The 13,187-nt window shown below is 33.2% G+C and overlaps 1 protein-coding gene across 1 annotated transcript in view; it reads right to left on the reverse strand.

Moving 5' to 3' along the window:
- hyx (cell division cycle 73 hyrax) overlaps window positions 1-13,187 on the reverse strand; it is a 199,560-nt gene that overhangs the window by 22,542 nt on the left and 163,831 nt on the right. Inside the window, exons 10-11 of the mRNA XM_090396538.1 lie at window positions 12,230-12,388; window positions 10,694-10,919 (exon numbers count right to left, since the gene is read on the reverse strand). Coding sequence (XP_090252664.1) covers window positions 10,694-10,919; window positions 12,230-12,388 — 385 coding nt within the window. The remainder of the gene's footprint in view (window positions 1-10,693; window positions 10,920-12,229; window positions 12,389-13,187) is intronic.

The raw sequence follows: 13,187 nt of genomic DNA on the forward strand, positions 1-13,187 counted from the left end.
TACTTCAAGTATGGATATGTATTCCTGACTGCATGCCTGGTCAGTGTTTTTTACCACCATGCTGTCATCACTGCTTATTTCATTTAGCAGTTTTTCAAAGTAATTACTCAATACTTCAAGGATATCTTTTTCTCCCGTTTTCATGTCACCTTTATCATCTCTAACTCCTTTTACAGCACTCTTTCCTCCATTCTTAAGCTTCTTCAACAATCTACAGAATATTTTGCCACCTTCTTGATATTTATTTTCTATATTCTTGCCAAAGTCCTCCCATGACTTTTGTTTAGCTAGTTTTACCCAGTGTTTAGCTTTCTTACATTTGTCTCTGTATTCTCTAAGAGCACAAGCTGACTTATTTGCCAGGAACTTTTGATATGCTTTCTTCTTTTCCTTCACTGCCTCTTTAACTTCCTATGTCCACCATGGAGTTCTAATTTTTCTATCCTTCCAGACAACTTCACCACATGCCTCTCTAGCTGAATCAATCAGGGCTTTCTTCAAGGCTTGCCACTGAATCTCCAAGGTTTGATTCCTGTTCTCAAACTCTTTCATTTTTTCTTCAATAATCTTTGTGTATTTCAGTCTACAGTTAACATCTGAGAGCTGCTCAACTTTTATTCTCTTTAAAACTTTCTTACATGTTATTCTTTTCAATATGAAATTCAATTTTATCCTGCTCAAGACTAAATAGTGATCACTTCCAATTTCAAATCCTCTGTACACTCTGTGTCCTGCACCAGGAAGAAAACATCACTATCAACAATAACATAGTCAATGAGACTTTTCTTATTCCTTTCCTCTTCTCTCCATGTGAATTTGTGCACATTTTTATGTTGGAACATGGTGTTAGTAATAACCAGTCCATGTCCTGAGCAGAAATCCAACAGATATTTGCCGTTATTATTAGCTTTGCTCTTTTCTCCAAATTTTCCCAAAATATTTCTGTATGTCTCATGCTCATTTCCTACTCTGCTATTTAGATCCCCAACAAGGACCAACTTTTTCTTTTTCATTGTGTCAGTTGCTTTTTGCAGATACACTGCATTACTAACAATCCACACTCCTCTCTCCAAAGCACAAACAAGACCTAAACAAAATCACAACCTCCTCTACCACAATTCATTTATCATCATTAAGAGAGACCTCCAGAGAGTAAGGGACTCATTGAGGGAGTCCACACATTACTGCACCAGTTGTCATACCTGTTCTTGAACTCATTCACACTACATCTAATGGTAATCCATTCTACTCACACCACTCTATGATAGCAAAACTGAGCTCTCGCCTCTTGACAGTAACCCCCCCCATACACACTTTTATGACCTAATTTTTCACAGTTCATTGTTTTGAATTGAGGTTAAGTTTTTGGAAACACAGTTTAAACTATATAACACAATGAAATGGCTACCAAATAAATCAGAGCACTTAAACAATGAAACGATAAAGAAATGAATTTATTTAATTATGCAAAAGTGAAAATGTTACAGCATTTACTGCTTAGACTTCTTAAATAAAAATTTACATGTAGTTTCTCTGAACAAAGAGACATTTTTTCTTTTCTTGATAATCTTCCATGACAAAGTTTCATGGAAGTTCAAAATTTACATCATCAATTTCCAATTTTTTAGACTGGAGTCAATTTTTTTTCAAAAACTAATTGTTTGTAATTTAACTACAGGGATAAGGATGAAGTTCTTTAATTTTCTCTTCTTTGATGGTTAACTGTTCTGTCATTTTAATAAGTTCCTCAATGATAGGCTCCTTTTCATGTGAGTTGAAGTCATTCATTGACGTACAATTTGTAAAGGCTTTTAGAGCCAACAATCTGTCATTTCAGTCATGGTCATTATTGCTCTTTCCAAAGAAGATTCAAACATTCAAAGACTGAAGACTGATCCCAATAATCTCAATTCTGTCACCTTTCATTTCATAGTAATAACAGAAAATTTATACAAGTCAAAAAAATATGTGTGGGGAATGGGATTGTAAAATGGAGACATGGTGATATAACAAGCAAAGCAGGCAGGCAGACAGACCAAAACAAGTTGGACTTTTCCAAATAATCAGCATAAAAATATTTTAAAGCAATAAAAACAAGTAAAGGAAGGAGTAGATATGGCATTTATTACTAAACATGAAAAGGAAGCAATTTCAAGTGAATTGATGTGAATACATTTAAAACAGAGAATCTGACCAATAAAATTTATCTGTGCCTATGTTCCTATCAAAAGTGTCAAGAAGGTGAACTGGTTCTTGTTAGAGACCTCTACAGTAGAGCAAGAAATGAATCCTATGTTGTTTTTAGTTATGTGTGGGGGGGAAAAAATATTAATGATAGCTGTCTGCTAAATTTTTGCTAAACATGCACATATGATTTCTAACACAATCTTACAGCATAAAAGATGTTATAAAATTATGTGAAAAGAACACAAAATCATATTATGGAATGGTCCTGGTTCACAATAATCAAAAGGATATGTTCATAAACAGACAGTGGTTGTTATCTAATTCAGCAAGATAACAATGTGTCACATCAATAAAAAATAATTTGACACAAAAGTAGTAATGCTGATGAAAAATAACAATTTAAAAACAAAAACTGCAGTAGATCTTGATTTTCAAAGTTCATATTGGTGGTCACTGATTAGGTGACAGTTCTCCAGGTGACAAAGATTTTGACTAATGACATTCTTCATTACTTTAGAGAACACTGAGATGAAAGCAATAGTTTAACAGTTTGAGGATGACACTTATCACTATCTGTAATTGGCTGTATAATGGGCTTGTTTCCAGCTGCAGAGTGGATGCCAGATGAATACAATATAGTGTACAGATGATAAAGAACAGGTGTTAGTTTAGGAGTATAAACTTCTGAGCACAATTGGTGGGATTCTGTCAAGTCCAGAAGGCTTTTTGGTATACTGGTTTTTCGAAATTCTTCTCTCTTCAAGGCAGAAAGTCACTGGAGACATTCAATTCAATATTCCATATAAAGAAAGATAGTGATTTGCTTTGGTAATATATTCTGGAGTTGGATGCCAAGAGATCAGCTTTATCTTTAGGTGATGTTGCAATGGTGATGAAAATGCAGATGGACAAAACTGCACCGGCATGACCACCATTAGCACAAGTGGGAGAATTATCTACATTTAGCCCTTACAGACTTAGCACTGTTAATGATGATTTGCAAATGTTGCATTCTTCAAGTGTAGGATATGAATGAGGCTGAAGTTTTGTCACAAGCCACTTTCAAATAAGCTGTTTTCTTTTCTTAGACTGTCCAGGCAAACCTTTTTGGAAAACTATGGCTTGGATATTGGATAAAGGATGGAAATTAACAGAGTGAGATGAAGGCCTTCATTCCAACATGGATAATTTCTGTAAGAAGATCGCAAGTATCTGGAGAAGATAAATAATAGTCTGACCATGGAAAGGAGGAGTAAAAACCTCAGATTTTCCCATTTGGCATTGTTATAGTACAAAATACACAGAGGCTGTGAAGCTAAGAGGACAGCATTCCACCAGAGATGAAACTTGGATGAGATTGTGATTGGAATTACCACTAGGAGCAGTCACCTCAACAGTGTACCTGGAAAGAGAAAAGATGGTTAAGAAAATATCCAGAGTTGGGTAAGTAGAGGTCAGAATGATTTTCAGAACTGGATTAATCATAGAGTAGAGAAACAGATAGATGATACATAATGGGTAAAGAAATCTTAAGCCACAGAAAGTCAAAAAGGGGAGATTGAAGAATAGGCATCCTCTGCCAAAGAATATTGGATCACACAAATTATATTCTCTATTAGCTTAAACCAAAAGACAACATAATGTTACAACATAATGAAATATCATGTTGGCTGAGGAATCATTTGGCTAAACAGTGAAAAGTTAGCTGCTAGAACATACTCAAATTCAAGATAAACAGTCTTTTAAATAACCACTACAAAATGTAATATTTAGGCAATAGTGATCAAGGAAAGGAAAGAACAGAAATAGCATTCAACACTAAACATGAAGATTAATGTCTTGAATGACAGACAATTTCTAGTAAAATGATGTAGGAAAACATCAAAATGGGGAATCAGACAATGAGACTTACTCATATCTATGATATCATAGAAGGTTCTACTAAGGAAAAAGGGAAGGAATTTTTTCAAGTGATTAGAGAAGACAGGTGACAAAGGAATAATGGGTCCTTAGAAATCTAAAGAGCAAAGCCAATAATGATAATAATGGTAAGTATACCTGTTCTGTTCAGAACATGGACTAGTCATCACTATGTTCCAACATCAATATGTGAACAAATTCACATAGGGAGAAGACACAAGAAATCTCACTAACTATGCTGTTGTTGATAGCAATATCTTCATTCTCAGTCAATATATAAGTGTGTACAGGGGATTTGAAATAAGTAATCACAATTTACTTTCTGATCAGTATAAAAATTAAAATATCATATTAAAAAGAAAAATATATAAGACAGTTTTAAAAAAGAATCTAAGTTGAGCAGCATTCAGAGATGAACTGTAAATTTAAATATACAAATATTATTCAAGAAAAAAACATTATTGCCAATAGTTTGTTATTAGAGGAACAGGCTGGATTTAGGAAGGGTAGAAACTGCACTGATGATATATCCACACTAAAACTACTCATAGAAAAAATAAAAGAATTTAATTTACAAATCTATGAATGCTAGCATTCATAGATTATGAAAAGCCTTTGATCAAGTTAAGGGGGGGAAAAACATGGAATATAAAAAAGACCGAGGCTATCCAAAACAGTTATTAAATGCAATTAAGAGCTTATATAACAATACAATTGCAATCATAAATATCAATGAATACATAGAAGAAATAGAAACTAATCAGGAAGTTCGACAAGGATGTAGTCTTTCTCCTACCTTATTTTATACATATATATATATATACATATATATATATACATATATATATATATATATATATATATATATGTGTGTGTGTGTGTGTGTTTGAAACAGATTAAATGACTACAAGCCAAGAGATCAAAAATAGAAGCACTATTTTAATTTAAATAAACTGACAACTAGTTTTGTCTTCTTAGAAGACTTTTTTGGGTGCATAACATGAGGGATCTACCAACAAACATTGTGACAGAAAAGCTATACATTAAAGCATTAACATATCAACATTTGAAGCTGTTTTCTGTATCTCTTCATTGTTGGGAGCGTGCATGTGTTCAAGGTCTTGCGAATGCCAAAGTTGGATAGCAGTGCAATGACAGTTTGAGAGATTATTGCTGAGATTAGTGTTGAGATGTACTGGATGGAGGATGAATTCTTCTTTCCAGTTCATCATAGCACCGAAAGATATTTTCCAATTTGTCCCATATGACTGACTGCATGAATGATAGAATTTTTGGTTCGACAGAGCACTTGCCCCAGTTCTATCATATGTGATGACATCTCTTTTACGTTCCTCTAGATGTAATTCAATGGATTTTTCAGTCTCGCCAAAATAAGGAGTGTTGCAGTTGCACCAAATATTGTAAATGCTGGGATATTTCAGATTGTTATGTTTTTGCTTAGTAGGACTGTAAAAATTTATATCGACTGGGGCCATTGAAATACTGATGATACTTATTTTCTTTAAGTTTTGATTGCATACTTTATTCGAAATTTATACTTATTTATCTTATTTATTTCAACTCATTTAACTTATTACACTCAACAGTCGTGACTCCGTTGTTCTTAATACATTGCTTGATTTAGTCTCTTACAGTTAATCCTTTCTTTCAATTAGACCCCCTCCCCCCTTTTCTCAATGTTGTAACTATGTTTAATTACGTGCACGAAATTCTAAAACATAGGAATTGCCTCTGCTGGAGTCAATCCCTTTGTCTAAACAGTAAGAGTTTTTCTATATCGATTTCTGAAAAATTTATTTGTTTATTTCGACTGCACCATCAAAATTGCAGATAAGACTTAAATATCCTTCCAAAAAAAAAAAAAAAAACTCAGCAAAGCACAGAAATATCTCTCATACTTATCACTATATCAAGCAACACAATACTCTATTCTTCAATCGTGGCTATTTATCTCCCTAGGTCACACAGATTCAGTCTTTTTATGAGAGGTGCATTGGTATATAGGAATCAGGCAAGTTATTTGACAAACAAAACGATTTATTCATGCTAAGTGAAGTACAATAGAGTTAACACTAAGCACACAATCTTTTTCCCATCTCTATGCTTCTCAGCAATATTAGCTTAGATCTTAAATTATCCAATCTAGTTCAACAATTCTCCTTTAAGTAAACAGGCTAAGGTAATATTTGTGCCTACCATTAAGTTATACAACATGACAGACCTACACATACTATACCACAGGCAAGCTTAGACAATAAATAACATTGCGCACATTGACTTTCACCTTGTAACAACGCTATCTTATCTCACACGACTAAGCAAATTATTTCTCAATGGTTAGCTAATTGCCTTCAGTCCTGAAATAATACTAACAAAAAAACAGCTAGAACAATCTCTGCCTCTATTTAAATCACATATAATAGACCTTACTTGGTATTTAGTCATCTAGTCTACATCAGTAGATCCTTGAGATTGTTGTCATCTTCTTCCTTCTGATATTGCTTATGCACACGAGCACTGTTTCCAACCTTGGCAGCTGGAAATCCAGAACTTACTTTCTACAATACATGAACGACCGATCTATCATCTTCGGGCATCTGTTGGCTGGAACGGGGTCCCTTGACCTAGAATCGGCAGGACATACTCAAACCAGGAGCCAGAACATAAACTGGGCAAAAACGAATTTATTCAGCGACAACATCGATACGATCTCTCCTCCTAAGTGGTCTTCTAGCTAACTCAGCTGACCTTCTCCGAAATGAACCCTCTTCATGATGACTGACCTTCCTCGAAAAAACTTTCCTGTCTCTGTGTCGTGTGTCCCGCTCTCTTGATGTCTCCCCTTTTTATGTTGCTCCATCAACCTTGGGTCTTGCTACTATCGTATTTATTCCGCTGGGTATTCATAGAGGCCTTTCCCCCCACCTTTTAGGTCGCTACGTTAAGGCAGGAAACCCCATACATTCTTGACCTTTGTGTGTGCGATGGCCTTAGGTCTTATTCTTAATCCTGTCTGGGATATCTCTTTGTCTTAACAATCTATTGTTACATTTCATTCAGACATTTTTTTTTTGTCTTTTTCTTTTGTTGTTGTACAGCAAATCAATAGTTAAATATTAACAAAAATTACAAGTATGTTAAATTAATTTGAATTCCTAAGTAAAATCAGTATAGAAAGAATTTAATTAAAAAATTCTTTCTATACAAGATAGGTACTAAGCAAGGAACAGGGGTTTAAGAAAAGGAGTGAAAGAAGTCCGAATGTTATATTTTTTGAGAACTTTGACTAATTTTGGCAAAAAGGAACTGATATATGGTAAGTATATGTAGCCTTTTTCACTATTTCTATATTCAATATGATGAGGATGTGGACTGAATAGTAGCTTATTAACTGTTTGTTTTGAATAACCATTTTGTTAAAAGGTTGTAAGAAGCAATTGAAGTTCTTTGTTAATATCTTCTTCACAGAGGAGGAAGTGAGCACGTTTGCCTAGCATAGAAATAATGCCAAGTTTTTGAGGAGGATAGTGATGGGACTGTGGCATAAAGATATCTATTAGTGTGAGTGGTTTCCTGTAAATAGAGATTTTTAATATTTCAGATACATGAGTGAGTTTGACATCTAGGAACAGAAGAGAGCAATCAATCTCTAATTCTGCAGTAAATTAGGAAGATATCATCTATATATCTTTTCCACAAACTAGGTTTCAATGGGAATGAAGATAGTTTTTTCCTTCAAGATTCCAAATATAAATTCGCCAGTATGGGTGATAAGGGATTGCCCATGGCTAAATCAAAGTTCTCTCTGTAAATAGTGTCTTTAAACTTCTTTTTGAATATGTAGGTTTTTGACACTCGAAACAAAATCAACAGAATTTTTGAGGGAAGAGGAGGTCAAGCAGAATAAGCATTTTAGGGATTTGGCTAAATACTTTGAGAGTTTATAAGTAGGTGAATCAATGCCTTCAACAATTGGTCTCAGTGGAGTATTTTCTTTGTGAATTTTTGGTAATCCATATAATCAAGGGATTAAAGGATGAAGTGAATGAAGAGACAAACAAATATTTCTATAAAACTGTAGTTCTTCTTAGAAGGTTGTTTGTATGGTTATGGAGTTCATGAGTTGGATCTCTGTCAAGAATAGAGTACCTGTTTGTAATAATTGTAATAATTTGTTATTATATTCTTCAGTATTCAGGATGACAGTGGAGTTACCTTTATCTGCAGGTAGAATTATTATATATATATATATATATATATATATTTAGAAAGATATTTAATGACTAAAAAACCGAGAATTAATTAAAAGCTTTAATGATAAAAAACACAAATAGTTTCGGCTTTTTACAGGAAGAGGCAACAATAATAAAAACTGAAGATTTCTAAAAAACCGAGAAGCACAGATAAATTGCAGTACATAATTGAAATAAAAAATGTTGTATTAACATTCAAGTTGTTCTATTTTACGTGCCATTGTTTGTTGTATGCGTGGTAGCAGACTCTCGAGAACGCCAGTACTGAATAACAGCAGTATGGCTATCAGGGATGTTATAGCTTAAATTGTTGTTTAAATGTTCAGGATTAAGGACGATCTTCCTGGATTCCACTATCTTTCTTTCAAATTCATCATGGCAGTGGAAAATGTTTTCAGATCTATCCCAGGAAATTGAGTGACCTTGCAAATCATCATGAGGATTGTTAGAGAAGAGAATATGGCTGGATAAGGCACTGGCATGTGATCTTTTATAGGAGATGTCTCTTTTATGTTCCTCCATACGAAGTTCAATAGACTTATTATGGTCACACCATAGTTTGGTGTGACTGTAATATTCCTTATTATGGTCAAACTAAATCTATTGAACTTCGTATGGAGGAACATAAAAAAGACATCTCCTATAAAAGATCACATGCCAGTACCTTATCCAGCCATATTCTCTTCTCTAACAATCCTCATGATGATTTTCAAGGTCACTCAATTTCCTGGGATAGATCTGAAAACATTTTCTGCTGCCATGATGAATTTGAAAGAAAGATAGTGGAATCCAGGAAGATTGTCCTTTAATCCTGAACATTTAAACAACAATTTAAGCTATAACATCCCTGATAGCCATACTGCTGTTATTCAGTACTGGCGTTCTCGAGCGTCTGCTACCATGCATACAACAAACAATGGCACGTAAAATAGAACAACTTGAACGTTAATACAACGTTTTTTATTTCAATTATGTACTGCAATTTATCTGTGCTTCTCAGTTTTTTAGAATCTTCAGTTTTTATTATCGTTTCCTCTTCCTAAAAAGATACCTGATGAAGGGCTGTAAAAAGCCGAAACTATTTGTGTTTTTTATCATTAAAGCTTTTAATTAATTTTTTTTTTTTTTTTAGTCATTAAATATCTTTCTAAATGTATCAAAGTAACCGAGTCAATGCTCATGAATATATATATATATTTATATTGCTTGACGTTCTGTTGGAGAGATATTGTCTGCAGGGGGTTTTGCATTGTTGATAATAAAAATGGATTCCATACGGAGTAAATTAGCTTCTTAAATAGGAAGGAAAGAGGTAGAGCCTTTTCAATTTTAGTAAGTAACAGATCCTATGGAATGGATTTTGATGAAGTAACAGCTCCTGAAATATCCTGGCATTTACTGTATTTGGTCAGCACTAGAATAGGTCTTTACACTCCTTACACTACTTCTAAAATGTTGATTGACTAAGATGTAATCAATCTGGTTTCTCACTATACTGTTGCTATTTCTGCTCTTCTTCTTGACAAAGGCTTGACGTTGTGCAAGAAGAAAATAATTAGTCTGACAAATGACTTTCTTACCAATTCACTCTACTCTTATCATATCTACATATAGATATTCAGTTTCTGCCATGCACAGTCCAAGCTATTAAAACTGACATCCGTAATTCCTTTGCTTTATTATTTTTTTTAAAACACACAATAAGCCACAATCCACTCAGTTTAAATCTAAACTGTAGAGTTATAATGAATCACAACATTAGAATTAAAACCGTTTTTGGTAGTTAACTAAAATAAAGAGCCAAAAGGCTTCAGTTCGGCAATGCAAAAATTATTAAAATCAAGTAGAATAGGTGACACGATCGCTATGCCCAAGCATCCATATACTCGCCTCCTTACGAGTTGCCCTAGCGGACCTATGAGGTCCAGCTAGGGGGGCAACTCGTAAATGCCAGCGAGTGTATTCCCGTTAGTTTCTGTATTTGGCTTTGAAATAATGCTGGATTTAATATGCACTTGATTTTTATAATTTTTGGTAGTAATACACTCAGATGAGCACACTTTATAATGATGTTCAAATAAATTTAAAGATGATAACTTTTGATTTCTCTACATTCCAATTAACCAAGATTTACTGTATTTAAGAGTAAACAGATATGCTTAACAATCAAAAATATTCCCCCCCCCCCCTCTGAATCTTCATCTTTCATAAAATAAATTTAAAAATCATTTGCATGTTTTACTGTTCGTTCTAATTCTGTAACTGGCATCAAAGTTCTTGAAATAATATTTAGTATAATATGAAATACTAACCAATCTTCTTGGTTGAGCTTCTGTGGATTATCAATTACACGATATGGTACAGTCAAACCTCCTTCCTTCCTACGCTGAATTAAAACTTCATTTTCTCTCTTTGAACCTTGTGCTTTTTTATCTTCTGTGTTTATATACCTTAAGTCTTGTAGAATATCCTTGGCATTATACATAGTGATAAGGGATGTTGTTGCAGCAGGAATGATAATAACCGGTGTCTTTGAAACTGGAGGGGAAAAAAAAGGTTATTTTGAATTTAATGTTAATACATATTACAGTGAATTCATATGGGTCAAAGGAATAGTTCAAGAGTAAGCTTTGGTTAGGAATTTTCTTTGCCATTTTTTTTTATTTATTTATTAGTGATGCGTCAATCTATTAAAAAGAAAATTGGGATAATTCCATTTTATTTATTGTGTACTGGAACTTTTTAACCTAATATTAGTATATTTCTAGCGATAACTGGCTTATAGTAAAAGGATTTTTAACAAGTCACATGACTGAAAAGGATCATATGGCTCAATCTTATTAAACTTAAGATGGGATTCCATTTTTGTGATCCTGTGATAAGTCAATATGGTCGCAAGTCAGAAATCACTATATATTATATGAATCACAAGATGTTAACAATTAACATGCCTGAATGTGACTAATAATTTTTTCATCTCATGTCTATTTTTACTGATTATCATCACCTTCATTGGGACAGATTCTTTCACCTGCTTCGTGAATTTCATCCTTGTCTTACAAACTAGTTAATATCGTGAAAAAGGGCTAAACCACGTGCTATAGCAGCAACAGTTTTTTTTTTTAGTTTTCACATTTTCACAAAGCGATAATGCCATGAATAAAATTCCAATGAAAGGTTTGTATGCAAATGAAATTGCAACAAGTTGCTAGTCAATGTATAGTAGAGATTTAGACACAAATAATACCAGCGTGCCTGGCGAATTTTATCATACAGCAGATGGAGTGGCTGTTAAACTTCATGCCCAAATAATTGGGAATCAAAATTGATATAACACAATTAATGGGATGGCTGTTGCAAGAATGAATGGTTGTAATTTGCATACATCATGAGATGAGGTCTGTCTATATGCCTATTAATGTACTGATGGAAGGGGGAGGGAATTTATGAATAGCCCATAAATAATCCACACTGGTTCAAAAAAGCTACTCAGAACTCTTCTAACAAATTGTACTGCAATTTTGGATATCTCTTATAATGAGATAAAGTTAGTGTACACACATGAGAAACAATGCAGTTCCAAGTGTGGCGATAACTGGGGAATCTCATTTATCTTGATTAGTCCATCATAGGAGTACTTACTTATTTTTAACTCTACATAAATTAATACAACAGCAATTATTTGTGCACATGGCTATTAATATACATCATAAAACAAGTATTATTTTATTATGTACTTATTAAGAATAAATAAGCCAGAATAAGTCAGATGTGAGTAGTAATAAATACTGGCATTAAAAAAAAAAAAAACTTAATTAATGAAACATAAATTTTATAATATTAGATACCTCTTTTCTGGGACTGTCTATTTTGTGAAGACACAATCTGAGGAGGCTGGAGTTGGGGAGCTGGAACAACTGGTCGTTTAGGCTGAGAACCTTCAGTTACAGATTTTAATGTCATGCCATGGTATGTCCCCATAGTGTCAATTTTAAAACCTTCAGTCTCTAAAAATTTAAGAAAATATGAAATTATTAATTTAGTCAGTTGTAATAGTAATATTTATCAATATACAAGTTAGTAAAAGAGAAAAACATATTTAGTAATAATATGCAATTTTGTGGACAACTTAAATAACAAAATGGAACCAAAATTTTCTGAACTAACTGATAACTATCTATTTGATGAGAACAAATTTCCTGCACCTTTCTATATCTTCATAGTTTTTGATTTACTTACATTAAGTCTTACTGTTTTATCACTAATACTAATTCTTATGAATTCATCATGACTGATTCCATTTTTATTTCCATAAATCATGTTTCATAAATAATTGCTTGGACCCATAAGATACTCGAGATCTATTAATTAAAGTCTTATTTAACATTATATTCCATATTATGCTATTACTTGAATATTTATGAATTACAAAAACAAATCTAAAAAAGGGTGAAAAGGAATTATTTGTATTTATTATATATATATATACACAGGTATGACTTGGTTTATGCGTCTTTAATTTACGCTTGAATCTCTCAGAGATCACGACTGGGTGGGTGATAAGTTATGACTCTGCCCAACTTCCTAGACAGATACTGTAATAAAATAATAATACTAAATGATTAAACTATAGCCTAAAATTTAAATAATTAAACAAAAAACAGAATATAAAATGCAATGAGAAAAAGCAAATTACATTAACCACAGACTAAGAACTGCAAGTGAACTGATGCAAGTAGGTTAAGTTTGATTGGCCCTACTCCCACCCTTGATGGCTACACTCCTGTCCCTTTAACAAGTGTCTTC

The sequence above is a fragment of the Typopeltis vanoorti genome, chromosome 8 (assembly GCF_054136105.1).
Source record: "Typopeltis vanoorti isolate ZY-2024b chromosome 8, IOZ_Tvanoo_1.0, whole genome shotgun sequence".
NCBI lineage: Eukaryota > Metazoa > Arthropoda > Arachnida > Uropygi > Thelyphonidae > Typopeltis > Typopeltis vanoorti.